Source organism: Schistocerca americana, chromosome 2 (genome assembly GCF_021461395.2).
Source record: "Schistocerca americana isolate TAMUIC-IGC-003095 chromosome 2, iqSchAmer2.1, whole genome shotgun sequence".
NCBI classification, from domain to species: domain Eukaryota; kingdom Metazoa; phylum Arthropoda; class Insecta; order Orthoptera; family Acrididae; genus Schistocerca; species Schistocerca americana.
In genome coordinates this window covers 589,049,273-589,068,856 of record NC_060120.1, presented here as the reverse complement: position 1 = coordinate 589,068,856, position 19,584 = coordinate 589,049,273, and the positions used below count along the sequence as shown (strand labels likewise).

At 42.0% G+C, this 19,584-nt stretch overlaps 1 protein-coding gene across 1 annotated transcript in view; it reads right to left on the bottom strand.

Annotated features, from left to right (window-relative positions):
• Window positions 1-12,675: 12,675 nt before the first annotated feature.
• LOC124594210 (chymotrypsin-like) overlaps window positions 12,676-19,584 on the bottom strand; it is a 35,943-nt gene continuing 29,034 nt past the window's right edge. Inside the window, exons 6-7 of the mRNA XM_047132570.1 lie at window positions 15,019-15,131; window positions 12,676-12,834 (exon numbers count right to left, since the gene is read on the bottom strand). Of these exons, the coding sequence (XP_046988526.1) occupies window positions 12,676-12,834; window positions 15,019-15,131 (272 nt within the window). The remainder of the gene's footprint in view (window positions 12,835-15,018; window positions 15,132-19,584) is intronic.

Sequence of the window (19,584 nt, the reverse complement as noted above, 5' to 3'; positions counted from 1 at the left end):
ATACGACCGAGGCACACAGGGCCAACACCCGGCATCATGGTGTGGGGAGCGATCTCCTACACTGGCCGTACACCACTGGTGATCGTCGAGGGGACACTGAATAGTGCACGGTACATCCAAACCGTCATCGAACCCATCGTTCTACCATTCCTAGACCGGCAAGGGAACTTGCTGTTCCAACAGGACAATGCACGTCCGCATGTATCCCGTGCCACCCAACATGCTCTAGAAGGTGTAAGTCAACTACCTTGGCCAGCAAGATCTCCGGATCTGTCCCCCATTGAGCATGTTTGGGACTGGATGAAGCGTCGTCTCACGCGGTCTGCACGTCCAGCACGAACGCTGGTCCAACTGAGGCGCCAGGTGGAAATGGCATGGCAAGCCGTTCCACAGGACTACATCCAGCATCTCTACGATCGTCTCCATGGGAGAATAGCAGCCTGCATTGCTGCGAAAGGTGGATATACACTGTACTAGTGCCGACATTGTGCATGCTCTGTTGCCTGTGTCTATGTGCCTGTGGTTCTGTCAGTGTGATCATGTGATGTATCTGACCCCAGGAATGTGTCAATAAAGTTTCCCCTTCCTGGGACAATGAATTCACGGTGTTCTTATTTCAATTTCCAGGAGTGTATTTTATTCTGTATTGGTCGTTGAATTTGTTCGTGACGCACGTCCGATGACATTCGTTCAGGTTGTTCGTTGATCCGTTCACTCAGTTTTTTTTTATTGCAGAGGGTAGCTAAACCCTCTGACCGAACACGCTGAGCTGCCGTGCCGGTGAACCGTCTGAGCTACCCAAGCACGACTCACGCCCCGTCCTCACAGGAGACGGGGTACTGGCGGAAGTAAAGCTGTGAGGAGGGTACGTGAGTCATGCTTGGGTAGCTCAGATGGTAGAGCACTTGCCCGCGAAAGGGAAAGGTGCCGAGTTCGAGTCTGTGTCCGGCACACAGTTTTAATCTGCCAGGAAGTTTCATAAACAATCAGACTTTATTTGATTTCAATGTAACGGAAGAGAGAAAGATGTGGTAAAATCTTATATGAGGTCCTATTACAAGACAGCCTTCATGATTTGTTTCATAAATGCAGATATGATATAGCTTCGCGTTGGTAAAACGGAACGTGCCATAGTGTACAAGACAGCAACGTCCCCTTGAATTATAGCTTGTTGATTATGTTTTTTTTTCTTTTCAACATGTGAGCAAATGGCATGAAAGATTGTATTCTCTAATGTTTTTTCACGTGTCTGAAATGTTTGTAATACATACATGTGTGACAGTTTATTTAGGGACATAGATTTGAACGTGAAACACGCTCTCATGTTATGTAATTTGTCCACCAGGCTGAAAGAAATTGCTTAAGATAGATGTTTTTTCTTTGCAGTTTAAATTTTCGATTTTTCTTTACTCCGATGATTGTTTTGATACAGTGAGCATATTCTGCGGTGATTGGTAGTTTTCACAGCAAAATAGTGGAAGCTTCTTTTTGCAAATTTTACACAGGGAGTGAATGGCCTGACCTCTGAATTTTGGACATCTGCAGTTTGTGGTGGCGCACTTCATTGGATGCCGCAAAATAATGAGATGAAAATTGTGTCCTGCCAGTCGAACATAAAAGGTATACCGATTTTGCTCGTATAGTTAAAACAAAATGGATTGCACTCATTTTCGTGGAAATAGGACATTTATTATCGTCGCAACTGTCTTCTCCTTCTTAATAGATGCTCGATTATAGGAGGTGCATTGACATTAAATACAATTGTTACAGTACAGTGTTTCATGTGCGTTTGCCCTAGGAAGATATGCCCTGACCGGGGCATGGCATGTGGGGTGGGCAGCCATAATTTATCTCATATTGTTTAGTTGACTTTACATCCTTTTGTGTTGGTAAAGGGCAGATGCTAGACTGTCGCCTTATGAAGGGGCAGCGAGGTGGTAGGCCACAGACAAATGCGTGGCATGCGGTATTCTTTGGCCGTTTTAAAAGGCCCGTGTCCCCACCATAGGTGGAGGAAGGGAGAAACGGAGGAAGATGGAGGGGTGAGGGGTGGTCAGGGGGCCTCTGATCTCAGCGGTTTGTGATTGTACACTGAAAAGGATGCATGTTCGACAACTGTCCCCTTTGCAGTTTTTGGCATGAGGTTTTTCCCCAATACATGTGATGCATTATAAACTATTCATTGTGAGTGCTATATTTTTAACAACAATTTCGATATTTAATTAGAAAAGTGATGCATTGCCCATCAGTTGCGACAGCGTGTATTGGCTTCGATTACTTGGGCTGCAGGGCGACTATCAAGCAGGCATTTGTAGCGAACTCTGACACCAAACAGCAATAGATAAAGTCCTCAGCAGTATGCTTACAGTTAATACACTTCATAAACTCCTCTCTGTCCAACACCAGCATCGTGTCAGTTGAATATATTTCCCTCAAAAAGAGGAAGATAGTACCTTACACCCAACCTTTCTCCTGCAAGAATGTAGGCGAAGGGTACAGTTTGAGTACGTCTGCCAAGGCTTTCAAGTCACATTGTGAAATTTCTTCCCATCAGGATAATAACAAGTTCTATGGCATTGTCAATTTTTGAGCTGTATAGCCATTTTAGGATCTCCTTGTGCAGCACTACGCATATAGAACCAATCTTTTTGATTTATCACGTAATTAGGACCGATCTCTATTTCAGTTTCCCAGCCAAAATAATTAAAATACACTAACCTAACCTCCCTATCCTGCATCTGGACAGTATCCATGTGGTGGAGAATGCACTTAGGTTTTCTGTCCAGAAGGACCAGGGTTCGAGTCCCAGAAATGGCACCACTATTTTTAATTTCTTGCCGATTCCCAGGAGAGGTGTGGGGTGGGGTGGTATATCAGCACAACCGTTGGACAAAGACATAATTCGAAATTCCCTCCAAACTTCAAAATTCCCACTGTAATTCGTAATTCCCACCAATGGGATAGGTGGGAAATGGAGAAGGAGGGGCCAAGGGCCCACGTGCCAGCTGAAGTTGGGGGGGGGGGGGGTAGGAGATGAGGGACGTAATTAAGTGATCAGTTTAATTAATCTGCATATCAATTTTATATCATGCTGCCCTTACCCTACTACTCCAAGTAGTGAAGGAATTAGTTATTTCATTAAAATAAAAGAGATAAAGTTAGTGAAATGCTTATAGATGTTGATTCTGACATTATTGGAATATCGGAACACCACTTAAATAATTGGACAATTCAGAGGCTTCCTTTACCAGGATACAGGTTAGCTGGCTTTTTCTCAAGGAATTCTTTGTGGAATGGGGGAATGGCCATGTATGTAAAAAACAGTATTCCATTGGAGTCTGTAGACGCATCACGTCACTGCACTGAACAGGTATTTGAATGTATTGCAGGAGGATTGGATTAAGTGAAACTAAACTTCTCATTCTTGTTGTTTATAGGTCCCCTAACTCTGACTTCAGAGCATTTCTGCTCAAACTAGAGAGGGTTCTTTGTTCACTTTATAGGAATTACCAAACATTAATCATATGTGGTAATTTCAATATTAATTCTGTATATGATTGTGCAAGAAAAAGGATATTGGTAGATTTTCTAGACTCGTATGATCTGATGCAGATTGTGTTTTTTTTAACCAGGGTGAAGGGGAACAGTAGCACAGCCGTAGACAATATTTGTATTCATTCGTCAATACTTGATGGGCATTCTGTTAGTAAAAGGGTGAATGACCTTTCAGGCCCTGAAGCACAAATTTTAACACTAGAAGGTACGCAAACAAATGTTATATCCGCTTACAAACTATATAAAGAAGCTAATCTGACGGCACTAGAGAGGTTTCTAAACCTCGTTAAGGAACACGAGTGTCAGGATATTTATAGCGCCAACGTCATAAATGACAAATATAATTCTTTCCTTAACACATTTCTCATGCTCTTTGCAATCTGCTTTCCATTAGAACGTTCTGAACAGGGTACTAGCAGTAAAATGGAGTCTGGGTGACCGAGTAGTGGGATAAGGACATCGTGTAGAACAAAGTGGGAATTATATCAAAATGCTAGAAGTAGTCACAATAGAGCTACAGTAGCCCATTACAAAAAATATTTTAAGGTGCTAAAAATGTTATTAGGGAGGCAAAGAGCATGTGGTACGCAAATAGAGTAGCTACTTCACAGGATAAAATTAAAACCACGTGGTCAGTCATGAAAGAATTGTCTAGTCAGCCGCACAAGGTCTACGATATGAAGTCAGTTCGTAGCAAAAATGTTTTTGTTACTGATAAGTATTATATTCTATTTTCTCTGTGAGGTACTGGACGGACTAAACAAAATGTTTCGAACGCTAGGCACTTTTTTATTTAACTAAGGCGTTTAATTGTATTGATGACAAAATATTGCTCCAGGAGTTAGACCATTATGGAATACGGTGAGTAGCTCACAATTGGTTCACCTCTTACTTCAATAACAGACAACAAAAGATCATTCTCCACCGTGTTGAGAAAGACTATGACGTGTGGCCTGAATGGGGCATAGTGAAATGGGGGGAGCCCAAGGATCAATGTTGGGGCCACTCATGTTCCTTATTTACATCAATAATATGCCTTCTAGTATTACAGGTGATTCTAAAATATTTCTGTTTGCTGATGACACTAGCTTGGTAGTAATGGGTGGTGTGTGCAACGTTGGCACTGTTTCAAATACTGCAGTTAAAGACATAAGTTCGCGGCTTGTAGAAAATAAGCTTACGCTAAATCATAGTAAGACTCTGTTTTTACAGTTTCTAACACACAATTCAACAAAATCAAACATTTTAATTTCACGGGATGGGTATATGATTAGTGAAACTGAAGAGTTCAAATATGTAGGTGCTCAGATACATAATAATCTGTTGTGGGAATCCCACGTTCACTGTTATGTCCAAAGAATTAATGCTGCCATTTTTACCATTCGAACGGTATGTGAAGTAAGTGATAGTTCGACCCGAAAAGTAGTCTACTTTGCTTATTTTCATTTGCTTATGACGCATGGTTTTATATTTTGGCGTACTATTTCCCATTCTGACTTTTTTTGTGTATCATGGAGCATCAGTTCCACCACTTATAAATTTATTAGGCATAAATCTCTCAATTGCTGTCACTATTATGTCGGTGAATTTCAGCCACAATTGGACTATGCTCACATTGTCAGTTTGAAAGAAGTGGGTATTGTCTCCTAGGAAGGCGTTAAGCTTTTTTAAATACAAATAACTTGTGTGTATTTTTTGGTAGATTATACGGTATTCCGTGGTCACTGATCTCCGTATCCGTAATGATGCTCTCTATTTCCTCGGGATTATTTGTTACTAAGAGGTCAAGTATATTATAGCAACCATTTATATCTCGAGTGGTCTCCTGAAATAATTGCTTAAAGTACTTTTCAGCGAAAGCATTCAGAACAAATTTCGGGAAATGTTCATTCTTATAACCTTCTTCTAACATTTATTTTCGCCAACATCTTGACGGCAGGAAGAAGTCACCACGAACTAGTTAATAAAGGTAGTAGAAATTCGTGCGTCTGTAAAAAGGTCTGTGCGTGAAACATGCAACTACTTCCATCGTCATGCCTTAGCGGAGGATCTAGCAGAGAATCCGAGAAAATTGTGGCGATAAGTTGAAGGATTCTATTCAGTCACTCGTTGACCAGTCTGGCAACAGAAGCCAGCAAAAGGAAGATGAAGTTTTAAATTTCGCTTTTAAGAAATCATTCACGCAGGAGGAGTGTACAAACACAACGGCGTTTGATTGTCGCGCAGAGTCCAACTGAAAGGCTTGAAAACAAATAAGTTGCCAGGTCAAGATGGAATACTAGAATTGGTTTTATAGAGTGTACACTGCGGGATTGGCCCTTTGTTTAGCTTGCAATTATCGTGTATCTCTCTTCCAGCTTAAAATTCTAAGAAACTCGAAAAAAGTGCAGGTGGCTCCCACATATAAGAAGTGTAAAAGAACGGACCCCCAAAATTACAGATCATTAACCTTAACGTCTATTTCTTTCAAATTTCTTGAACATATCCTGATTTGAAGTATAATAAATTTCCTTGACACAGAAAAATTTGCCGGCCGAAGTGGCCGTGCGGTTAAAGGCGCTGCAGTCCGGAACCGCAAGACCACTACGGTCGCAGGTTCGAATCCTGCTTCGGGCATGGATGTTTGTGATGTCCTTAGGTTAGTTAGGTTTAACTAGTTCTAAGTTCTAGGGGACTAATGACCTCAGCAGTTGAGTCCCATAGTGCTCAGAGCCATTTGAACCATTTAGAAAACGCGCATACGTCGAGGATAATACTGTTGTACTCCCAAAAAACGGTGGAAGACATGTATTATCCTGTTTATCGATTTATTTGTTAACTTTGTCTCTTCAAGAGTAAGGGCCCAAGTTCAAATTTTCAGTGATGTATGGACTATTAACCGCACTCACGTACTCAGGATACCGTACCGTCCCTTAGCTTCTCGACGTAGAGCATATGGAACGACAAAATGATAGGGCATATCGCGTGTTACAGTTATGAAGCGAGACGACTACAGGACGGGAAGAGGGAAGGAAAGGGAGATGGCGTGTCCGTGTGCGGTGATCTCTGTAGGGAACAGTTACTAAATAAAGCGACACTGACTTGTTTTGATGGCAAACTGTCAACTGGTCGGCGCAGAAGTTGTGTATAATAAAGTAGCGATGCTGCTATGTTATTACCGACTCAGTTTGCATATAAGGCGGAGGATATGCTTTATTAGAGAAGAAACACGATTAAAAGCTCTGTCTGCACATAAACAGATACAGAAAGAACCGCGTGAACAAATGTTGCGGAAACAACGTACACAGTTACCAAGGAATACGGAAAATCAAAGCAAAAATTGCAGGTGCATCATTCTAACCATACAATGACACATAAATAATCACGTTTTAGATACACCACACACGGATTATGTTAGAAGACCGTACATGATGATACACACAGAACTGAGAAAAATAAAGGAAATCCGTAGATATTATAAAATGGTTAAATACAAGTATGTGTGTATGTTCCACATCTACTACTAAACCACTGTACCGTTTTCCACCATACTTGGTACATATCCCTTACTGTCAGGAAATAATCAAATGGTTCAATGGTTCAAATGGCTCTGAGCACTATGGGACTCAACTGCTGTGGTCATAAGTCCCCTAGAACTTAGAACTACTTAAACCTAACTAACCTAAGGACAGCACACAACACCCAGCCATCACGAGGCAGAGAAAATCTCTGACCCCGCCGGGAGTCGAACCCGGGAACCCGGGCGTGGGAAGCAAGCACGCTACCGCACGACCACGAGATGCGGGCTCAGGAAATAATCGCTTGGAGTAAGAACCACCTACTTATCACAGTTCAGGAGTATGACGTCATAGACAATATGCTGCGTGGCAAACTGCCGCATCATGCGTGACGTTTAAATGTATTACTCCGTGCTACTACTTGTGTTAGCAATAAATTTCGCTGACGGTACCTACAGATGTAGCTAAATGCACATACAAAATTATATCACGATACCACACGAAATTCAGGAGATGTGACGTCATAAACAATGAGATGCTTGAAAAAGTGCTGCATCAAGCGTGAATTTTTAACACATTTGTTCTTTGCTACTAAGAGCCCCGACACCTGGCAGCGTTTTTGACCACTTACAACTGCGAAGCGGAAAAAGTTCAAAAAATGGCTCTGAGCACTATGGGACTTAACTTCTGAGGTCATCAGTCCCCTAGAACTTAGAACTCCTTAAACCTAACTAACCTAATAACACCACACACATCCATGCCCGAGGCAGGATTCGAACCTGCGACCGTAGCGGTCGTGTGGTTCCGGACTGTAGCGCCTAGAACCTCTCGGCCACCCTGGCCGGCGAAGCGGAAAAGGGCTATAGGCGAAAACAATAGCTGCCCATAGAGCTATGAAGAGGCGTTGCCATAGGGACGCTCAGAAATGCGCGTTGTGGGCACATGAAGCAGCTGCATAGAGCGTACCGAACATGTACAGGATGCTGTACTTGCAAATGTGTACATTGTGCATATTTCTTGCACGACTGTTTCATAATTTCAAAGGTGCTTTAACGAATTCATGGGCATGAAATTTTACACTAGAAACACAGCTTTTTTTCATATGTAATAGAAAATTAGCGAAATGAATACCCTGGCAATGCCGGGTTTGGCAGCTAGTAAACTCATAAAATGGGCTGAGTGAGACAAAATAAACAGACAAATCCTAAGTTCTAAATGTTGTAACTATACTGAAACGCCGTTGAATTCGTCTCTTTTGACCTGAGATACTCGCAACAGAATTTACTATATATAGTTCTACCTGAAAAAATGACCTTAATACGGAAGTTCTTGTATTTCATATGCAGGGTGAGTCGCGTAAGACGTAACAACCCCTTTACTCCGGGGGCGATTGCACGTATCGGCTTCCGGTTTTCGGCGAATCATAGCGGACTATGGGGCACATATGTTGGTACATGCACAATAATCACAACGTTTATATTGACCGAGATAATGAGGCACGTACTCGTTTTTTAAATGGGACGCTATACTTTTTTTTACCATCATTCGAACGCTCTGGAAAAGACGCGTATAGTGATGTAACGCATGTTGCTATTGTGATTCAAACTTTGCTTAAAAGAGGGCGGATGAGGATTTACCTACGTAGCGTAGGCCGTGCATGCTGCATAGAGCACGGCAACTCGGCCTGCAGGTCGCGCGAGGCGTGTTTAGGTCTGCAGCCGCTTCCGACCGCCTCGACCTCCAATCGCACAATATTTCCCAGCGTCTTTTAAGCGAAGTTTGAATCACAATAGCAACATGCGTTACATCACTATACGCGTCTTTTACAGAGCGTTCGAATGATAGTAAAAAAAAGTATAGCGTGCCTTTTAAAAAACATGTACTTGCTTCATTATCTCGGTCAATATAAACGTTGTGATTATTGTGCATGTATCAAAGTATGTGCCCCATAGTCGGCTATGACTCGCCGAACACCGCTTGTCGATACGTGCAATCGATCCCGAAATAATGGGGGTGTTACGTCTTACGCGATTCACCCTGTAGATACGAGAAGAGACTATACGTCGTTTAGTGAATACCTGATCACGAATCATATGTGTGAAAACAGAATTACGGTACCTTAAACAATACCGAAAACTGTGTAGATGAAAAGCAGATAAAACACAGGACAAGGATACATCGAAGAACCATAGGTATTACAGTATTAAATTATCATAGTTGGGAAAGATTCAGAGCCCCAAGCAGTAATAGACAGAACCGAAGCTCAAATCGTTATAGGTACCGAAAGCTGCCTAATGCCTGAGATAAGTTCAGCGCCGGCCGCGGTGGTCTAGCGGTTCTAAGCGCGCAGTCCGGAACCGCGCGACTGCTACGATCGCAGGTTCGAATCCTGCCTCGGGCATGGATGTGTGTGATGTCCTTAGGTTAGTAAGGTTTAAGTAGTTCTAAGTTCTAGGGGACTGATGACCACAGATGTTAAGTCCCATAGTGCTCAGAGCCATTTGAACAATTTGATAAGTTCAGCCAAAAATTTTGCGGAGGACGTAACGGCGTTCGGAAAGGATAGTTTAAATATAGTTGGTGGTGGCGTGTTTATTGCCGTTAGAAACAGTATATCTTGCAGCGAAATTGAAGTTCCTTTGAGTTACCGTGGGTAGAGGATGCAATGGACAATCGAAATAAATTAATAATTGACTCCTTTTACCGATCCCCTGTCTTAGAGGATACAGTTTCTGAAAGGTTCAAAGAAAACTTGAGTATCATCTGATATAGTTATAGCATCTCTCATATAGCTGTAGTTCCATATCTATACGAACATAGCGGTTTACACTCCCCAAGCCACCCTGCGGTACATGGCAGAGGATACCTTGGACTACACACACCGAGTTTCTTCCGTTTTCCACTTAAAAATGGAGTGAGTGAAAACGACCGTCTATATGTCACAAGTACGAGACCTAACTTATCTTTGTGGTCCTTGCGTGAAATATGCGTTGGTGGAAGTACAAACGTTCTGAAGTCAGCCTCAAATGCTGATTCACCAAAATTTCTCAATAATGCCTCGCGAAAAGAACGTCGTCTTCTCTCTACGAATATCCCCATTTGAGTTCAGGAAGAAGCTTCGTAATACTTGCGTGCTGATGGAACCTTCCGGTAACAAATCTAGCAGTACGCCTCTAAACTGCTTCGATATCTTCCTTCAATCCGACCTGGTGGGGATTCCACAGACACCAGCAATACTCAAGAATGGATCACACTTGTGTTCTATAGGCTCTCTCCTTTATAGGTGAGTTACACTTTCCGAAGATCCTCCCAATGAAGTCGACCATTCACATTCCCTACTACCGTCTCTGCCTGCTCGTCCTATTTTATATGGCTCTGCAACTTTGTGCCTAGATATTTAATCCACGCGACTATCAAGCAGCACACGACTAATGCTGTATTCGAACATAACGGAATTGTTTGTCCTTCTCATCTGCATTAACTTACATTTTCCTACATTTAGAGAAAACTGCCATTCACCACCACAACAAGAAATTTTGTGTAAGTCATCTTGCATCCTACAGTCACTCAATGACGATACTTACTCGTACACCACAGCATCATCAGCAGCAAACAGCCGCGATTGCTGCTCTCCCTATCCGTCAGATCATGTATGTGAACAGGGAATAAAATCTGTCCTATCACACTTCCCTGGGGTACTCCTGACGATAACCTAGTCTCTGGTGAACAATCGCCGTGGAGAACAACGAACTAAGTTCTATTACTTAAGAAGTCTTCTAACCACTCACATACCTAGGAACCTATTCAGTGTGCGCTTAACTTAGTTAACAGTCTGCTGTGGGAAACCGTATAAAATGCTTTCCGGAAATCTAGGAATATTGAATCTACCTGTTGTCCTTCATCCATAGTTCGCAGGATGTCGTGTGAGAAGAGGGTAAGCTGAGTTTCGCATGAGCAGTGATTTTTAAATCCGTGCTGATTTGTGGACAGAAATTTTTCTGGTTCAAATGGTTCTAATGGCTCTGAGCACTATGGGACTCAACTGCTGAGGTCATTAGTCCCCTAGAACTTAGAACTAGTTAAACCTAACTAACCTAAGGACATCACAAACATCCATGCCCGAGGCAGGATTCGAACCTGCGACCGTAGCGGTCTTGCGGTTCCAGACTGCAGCGCCTTTAACCGCACGGCCACTTCGGCCGGCTATGCGCGTTTTCTCCACGGCGCTAAAACTCTTGCAAGCGACTCACCTTGAGAATGGTGAGAGGCTGTAAGCCGAAGTATCCGTATGCGACTTAATAATACTCCGGATGCATTCCTGAAAATTGATGGAATATTCGATACGCCTGGAAACTTCAAGAAACACAGGACAATACATGGTTTTTAATGCGAACTACAATACTTACAGCAATATAACGCCACATATGTGACTGAATTTTGGCGGTTTCCTTTTTTGTCGTTAATACACTAATGATTAATGCTCGATTATTGATATTTTATGGAAATACTGAAGATGAACGATGAATAAAAACGATATTTAACCTATTGCTGTGCAAAACTGACTCGTCTCATCCAAAACTGAATACAACAATTCTGATACAGCTTACTAGATATAGTGCTAGATTGATGTAACTATTGACGTGATTTGTTAACGGTGATACGACTACAACTTTTTTACGCTGCCTGTTCTTCTTTGCGGCTTCCTCCAGCAAGGTGTTCTTTCCTCCTTTTGACAGTAGTTTCGCCGGTAAGGAAACGCCAAATCCATGACGCACGCCGGTGACATAGTTATGCAACTAACAGTCGCGTCTTATCATCTACAAACACCTTCATATTTGCAAGCGATGAGTTTCGTAAAACCACTCAGCCACTGTTTTTGTAGAGTCTCTTAGGCGGGAAAATGGAAATCTTCAGGATTATTATTAAATTTCTGCAAATTAACAAACAACATATTTATATTATTTATTTGTTTGTATATAAACTTATGAAATTACACACGAAAACACTGGAAGCGATGCTGCAGAGGTGCACTAAGTTGTGGACAAGAAGTGATTCGTTACATGAAGTTGATGCGGAATTCTTCAGGAATAACCACTTCCTTCAACTATGATAGCGGCGGTTTTCTCTTGGAATATGCTCGTTGTATTAGAGAGCAAATGATTGACTGGCAGGGCTCTGGAAGCTTGTAATCCAGAGGATAAATTACGTACAGGACAACACTTCAAATTTAATAGAATGTCCCCTCAGCAAATTCTTCCAGATGTCACTATCAGCACAATCTCTGAAGTTAGGTCAACCGAAATGTCCCTGCAACAAGGCTTAAAAATCTAAATGACACATAAAGAAGGGACATTGCTATAAACGCTTTTTCTTTGCCTTTCTTTCAGTTTTCCACATCACCAATTAACAAATGGACTAAATCGAAATTGAGATGCTCCGGGCGAATGTCCTGATCGCTGCATGAAACGGCTGGCTGTCTCTCACAACGAATATCATTGCACGAAGATGTACACACGCGTATATGTCTGTGCGGATACAAGTTGGGCAGACACTCTTCTCCGTTTTCGCTGGCACACTGTCTGTCGTCCAACGTCTCGGAGGCATTCGGGCAGCCAGCAGTCGTTCAGGATACCATGATGGAAGTAACCACCTCTATCCACGTGAGGTAGGGCGAGACCAGCGTGAAGACGGTCCACGAGCTGGTGGGCACCGAGAAGCCGGCGATGCCGATGACCGTGTATGCACTGTCATTCTGCAGCACCAGCGGGCCTCCATAATCGCCCTGGAAAAAAGCAGGAGAGGATTCCATCCTTAACACATAAAAATAATCAAATGATTTCTCATGGGAGAACCACGGGAACAAGCAAAAATGTAGCAATGCGAACGTAGTTTCGTGATTTCATTGACCAGCATCATTTACAGAAAGAACAACATCCATGATACGTCTCGGTGCACTAGCGTCACCACGAAAACTGAAATACAGATACCTACTTAGCAACAGCAGTAACGAAAACCAAGGAGAAATATGGAAAGAATAAAACAGTTAACGGAGAAGAAAAATATTTGACGTTTGCTGATGATATTGCAGCCTAACTCTGTCACACATGGCAAAGGACTTGAAAGGCAAACGGATTCGGCTGTCTTCAAAAGATGTTATAAGATGACAGTATCAGCAAAAGTAAAACAAAAAATGGAATGGATATTGAAGGTAACAGGATACGAAATGAGCTACTAAAACTGGTAGATTGGTTTTGCTATTTGGGCTACCAAATAACTAAAGTAATGATATAAAGTGCAGAGTCGTAATAGCAAGAAAAAGAGTTTTTGAAGAAGAGGAATTTTTTGTCATCAAATAAATGGAATGGTTATTGAGGGTAACAGGATACGAAGTGAGCTACTAACACTAGTAGATTGGTTTTGCTATTTGGCCTACCAAATAACTGAAGTAATGATATAAAGTGCAGAGTCGTAATAGCAAGAAAAAGAGTTTTTGAAGAAGAGGAGTTTTTTATCATCAAATAAAAATTTAAGTCGTCTTTGGAGGTATATCTCTAGTGCGTAGCCTTTTACGGAAACGGTACGTGGATGATACGCAGTTTTCACAGAAGAACAGCTGCTACAGGAGAACGCTGATGCATTCTAATAAAGAGATATTGAATTGAATTGTGTAGAAAAGGAATTTATCACGCAAACAGACTAAAGAAGGGATTGCTTCATGATTATAAAAGAATTATTTTTTACATTCATGCTATTAATCTACATACATACATTTTTACCATTGCCACAGAAATAAGTGAACAGTTTACCAATTATATCGTTTCAAAAATGGCTCTGAGCACTATGGGACTTAACATCTATGGTCATCAGTCCCCTAGAACTTAGAACTACTTAAACCTAACTAACCTAAGGACAACACATAACACCCAGTCATCACGAGGCAGAGAAAATCCCTGACTCCGCGGGGAATCGAACCCGGGAACCCGGGCGCGGGAAGCGAGAACGCTACCGCACGACCACGAGCTGCGGACTATATCGTTTCGGAAATACATTTAGTTGATGCATCATCATCAGATTATTGTTCAGAAATCAGTATGGCTGGTCCCTAGTTTGAAACTTCCTGTCAGATTAGAACTGTGTGCCGGACCGAGACTCGAACTCGGGACCTTTACCTTTCGCGGGCAAGTGCTCTACCAACTGAGCTACCCAAGCACGACTCACGCCCCCTTCTCACAACTTTACTTATGCCAGTATCTCGCCGCGAAAGGCAAAGGTCCCGAGTTCGAGTCTCGGTCCGGCACACAGTTTTAATCTGCCAGGAAATTTCATATCAGTGTACACTCCGCTGCAGAGTGAAAATCTCATTCTGGTCCCTAGTTTATTTGGCTGGTGTGTTGTTACTCTATAGAATGTAGATTCCCGTTGACGTACCACCGTAGTCGGCGTTCGTCTCGGCCATCGACGGAGCGTGGAGTTTTGCAGTCATTCTCCGAGGTGCCTTCGTCAGTTCATGAAACACTTTCAGCCAAGAATCATACGAGAAACCTAAACACTTCGTCATTTGAGGAATACTGCCATCCCTGATACAAAAACTGAAGATCATTTCTTTTTCGACTTAAGTTACTCACTCCTCCTCCCGACCCATAGACTTGTGTTCTCAAATACTCTATCTGAATTTCATCGAACATCCTTGAAATGAACTGCAGCGTAGCTCAATTTCCTCGAGACACGTGTTTCTGAAAATGTGCTGTTTTGTTGAAAGACTGGAAGATTTAACACTGAATTTATAGCAGAAGGTGCTCGTATGTACATTAGTCTTTGGAGCACACAGCAGTGGGTATCCCAGTTGTTCCAACAACATGTTGTATCTCTTTATCGTTTCTTCAAGGTACGTGTCAGAGATCCAAAGATTCCATGTAAAAAAGAAAAAAGAAAAAAGAATAAAAAAGAACAGATTTCTGATACTCACGTTCCCGATCACCTCTCCAGTTGCGGTTGTCGCACATATAAGGAAGCTAATAGCTCCACAATTTCCAATGCTTGTCATCTCCGAGTACAGCAACTGCCGAGAAAATCCCCCTCCTGTGAACAAAAAGATATTCCACAATGCACTAAGAGCTTTAAATCATTCTCACCAATCACGATGCAGCAAAAAATTTTCACCTGGTGTGTAATCAGAATTACAGTAGACTCTGGAATTATTTTATACAACATAAATGACAGTGTCATGTTGCGAATAACGACTGTATTACATACTAACAGATCTTTGTAAAATACGCTTAGTAAAACTTTAACAGTGTACTTAGACACGTTTGTGAGATAGTTTATAAAAGCTGTCGGTCCCCTTCTTTATAAAATATTGTCTAACGATCCTTACCAGTGTAATGCAAGCCCAAGGCTCAGAGAACAATTTCTTGCGAAAGGACAGCCGCAGAATTCGTATTGCTGGCATGCTCCCAGTATCAGATGTATGAAATACCGGGAAGGAAGTGTTGTTTTGTGTTAAGAAATACGGAAAACACTCAGAATAATGAGTAAATAGTCGTTGATTGCTTTAAATTATGCTGCACATGTGACAAAAGTTAGTACTTCAAGATTAACCTAAAATGTGTTTAGTGAGTGGCTTCGTCTATGCAGAAGCACGAAGAAAACATTTTTATCAATAAAAACGCAAACAGTGGAAGCTCATCATAACTAATCACTCAACTCAGAGAAAAATTTCAACTTGTGCTAGTGCTACTTCTTTTAGAAAATGGGTCTTATGAAGAACGAGGCATCAAGCTGGACTGAGGGGGATAAATTCAGAGGGAGCCTAAAATCGCGAGATGAATATGTACTGTAAACGATCCATAGTTCTTTTTTTATTTTTATTTTATTTTATTTTATTTATTTATTTATTTTTCTTTTTTTTGGTGTTGAGTATTTTTCACTATCCAGCAACGAAGTAAAAATCCTTCAACATAGGGAAAAAAGTTTACAGACCATAATTCTGTGTTATCCAATTTACTAGACATGTACAATACAATATTTACAATACTTGGAAAATTCTGTTGACCCTTTTTCTTTTAATGTGCTTTTCCTATTGGCCTTGTAAGTTAGCTGTTGTTTCCTCTGACTACATGAAGACTGGCGGTGACGACTGAAATCGTACAATAAACATTTTGAAAAACAAACAATAGTGCCGCTACATTTTTTATGTTCCAATGAACAGTTTAGGGGTTATCGCAGTACTAAACAATTCGAATTTAAATCTATCATGGATGAAAGCAGACTGGCAGTGACAAACCGAACTTGTCGATAATATGCATACACGGCTTCGCACATCATTAGTTCCAAAGTTTGCAATATGATGCACAGTGGGCGTTTGCATGTAAAATAAATAGCACAGGGGTAAATTGTTAGCAACGAGTGAAAAGTATGTCATAATTATTAACAGTAACACAAAAGTACTAGAGAAAAGGCAATTAATTCTTAAGACTGTTTGATCACCACAGTGTATCACTAGGCATAAGGTGCAGGAAATGTGCCTGTAATCAATCAGCTACAAGCGTCTCGTTATGGGTACGTCTATAGGTTAACGTAGAATGCGAATCACAGAGGAGTTTAGACGTTTTTACGTGCGCAGTGTTTTTCAGAACTGAAAATAATGTCGGATATCGCGATGGATTAGAATTTTCTGCACATTGCCGCCACTGATCAAAGACCTTTGGATTCGAATCAATGGCACGGATAGTGAGAATAACAGGAAAGCAATTTTTAGTTTGATTATATCCCCCGGGCATCAATACTGGCAGATCTGTCCATACCAAGCCGGCCGGAGTGGCCGTGCGGTTCCAGGCGCTACAGTCTGGAACCGGGCGACCGCTACGGTCGTAGGTTCGAATCCTGCCTTGGGCATGGATGTGATGTCCTTAGGTTCCTTAGGTTTAATTAGTTCTATGTTCTAGGCGACTGATGACCTCAGAAGTTAAGTCGCATAGTGCTCAGAGCCATTTTTTTTTTTTTTTGTCCATACCAATGCGTGTCGAAGCCTTGATGAATTCGTGCTGTATGCGGTAGATGTTGTCTTGCCGAATAATGGCATCAAGAAATTGTTGCTTTTTGGATCAGACTAATGCTAGGCATAAATGCAAAAATTTGGTATGCCTGAAGGTATTGTGGATATTGACATGTCGATAAACATGTTTTGAATCCAAAGAGCACCGTTGTCATGATGAACAAACAAACCTTCTTCACAGTTAATATTAGGACATGTATACCAAATAGTAAGTTGGACCCATTCCAACAGCTTATTTCAGAAAACAGTACTATTGAATTTTGTGTTCCCAGCAAAGCCCACGATTACAAGATGTAAAAATAAAAATTAGAGATGACACAAAAACAAGATCATAGAAATATTTAGGAAGTAAGATAACTGAAGACGAAGGAAGCAAACGCACAGTCCACGAATTCTTTTTTAAAAAAAAGGCTTTGTTCAAACGACAGAAATACTGAACTGAGGAATAAGGTGGTTGAAAGCTGCATTTAGAACGTAGCACTTTATGCTTGTTAAACATGGGCAATAGGCAAAACTGAAATAAAATCTCTTGAATCATTTGAGGTGCAGACGTCTGTTAAAAGATAAAATGGACAGTCAAAACCACCAACCAGGAAGACTTGCAAAGAATCGACGAAGAAAAGTTGTATAGATGTCAACAGAATGAAGAAGACACCGAGCGTGGTGCCGCAGTGGTTAGACACTGGACTCGCATTCGGAAGGACGACGGTTCAATCCCGCGTCCGGCCATCCTGATTTAGGTTTTCCGTGATTTCCCTAAATCACTCCAGGCAAATGCCGGGATGGTTCCTCTGAAAGGGCACGGCCGACTTCCTTCCCCATCCTTCCCTAATCCGATGAGACCGATGACCACGCTGTCTGGTCTCCTTCCCCAAACCAACCAACACCGTTCGGTTGGGCACGTAACACAACAAGCTCTTTCTAAACATCCTAGTGGAACATTTGGGAGGAAAGATAGCACGAGGAAGAACGCGACTAACATTCTTAAATCAGTCTATATATGATATGGAGATCTAATTACGCAGATATGAAGTTAGCTTCCAATAAATCACAAGATTTGGTACGTAGGACATCCACAACTGAGAGGCATGATAATTAATTTACAGAGATTCCCTTCATTTGCCCTAATATTTATTCAGTTGAGTACCGGTTTCTGAATTTTAAAAAATGACTCAGAGCACTATGGGACTTAACTTCTGTGGTCATCAGTCCCCTAGAACTTAGAACTACTTAAACCTAACTAACCTAAGGACATCACACACATCCATGCCCGAGGCAGGATTCGAACCTGCGACCGTAGCGGTCCCGCGGTTCCGGACTGCGCGCCTAGAACCACTAGACCACCACGGCCGGCCTGAATTTTAAAATCCCATGTTTAGGTATATGAAAATATTGTATTTGGTGACACATAACGTGCGGTCTGGTCAGTCAGTGCAGGAGCTCCAATGACTGCACGTTGGTGGAAACTGCCCGCCGCCGGGCAGCAGTACGGTAGGAACGGCCACAACTGCTGTGTGGAAGATGTCTGGAAGTGCGGTGTCACACCTCCGGCGTGGCCCTCCAATATCAGTACAGCTGAAGCTGTCCTGTCTAAATTAGTTTTAATAAATCCAAATGGAGAACCGCCAAAGTGTTGAAAGATAATGAAGAACAAGAAGGAGACGTTTACATTCTAAGTCTTGTTGATTTGATTCCACGGTTCCTCGTGTTTTATTCGTAAAATATTATATTTTTATCAATTACCTTGTCTTAACAAAAATACACGATGATGAGGGGTGAAACGAAAATTCATTTAACAAAGCATTCTCCAATGCTCTGCTCACTCTCGTGCTTCGGACATTTTCTATACGAAAAACTACCTTAGGAGGTAGGTGCAATCCCTGATAAGATATGTGCAGGAAATTATTCAAAAGCATTCCCTGCTGGACTATAAGACATTGCTTTCACATCAATATCATCTCATGAGCCGGCCGGTGTGGCCGAGCGGTTCTAGGCGCTTCAGTCCGGAACCGCGCTGCTGCTACGGTCGCATGTTCGAATCCTGCCTCTGGCATGGATGTGTGTGATGTCCTTAGGTTAGTTAGGTTTCAGTAGTTCCAAGTCTAGGGGACTGATGACCTCAGATGTTAAGTTTAAATGGTTCAAATGGCTCTTAGCAGTATGGGACTTAACGTCTGAGGTCATCAGTTCCCGTAGAACTTAGAACTACACTCCTGGAAATTGAAATAAGAACACCATGAATTCATTGTCCCAGGAAGGGGAAACTTTATTGACACATTCCTGGGGTCAGATACATCACATGATCACACTGACAGAACTACAGGCACATAGACACAGGCAACAGAGCATGCACAATGTCGGCACTAGTACAGTGTATATCCACCTTTCGCAGCAATGCAGGCTGCTATTCTCCCATGGAGACGATCGTAGAGATGCTGGATGTAGTCCTGTGGAACGGCTTGCCATGCCATTTCCACC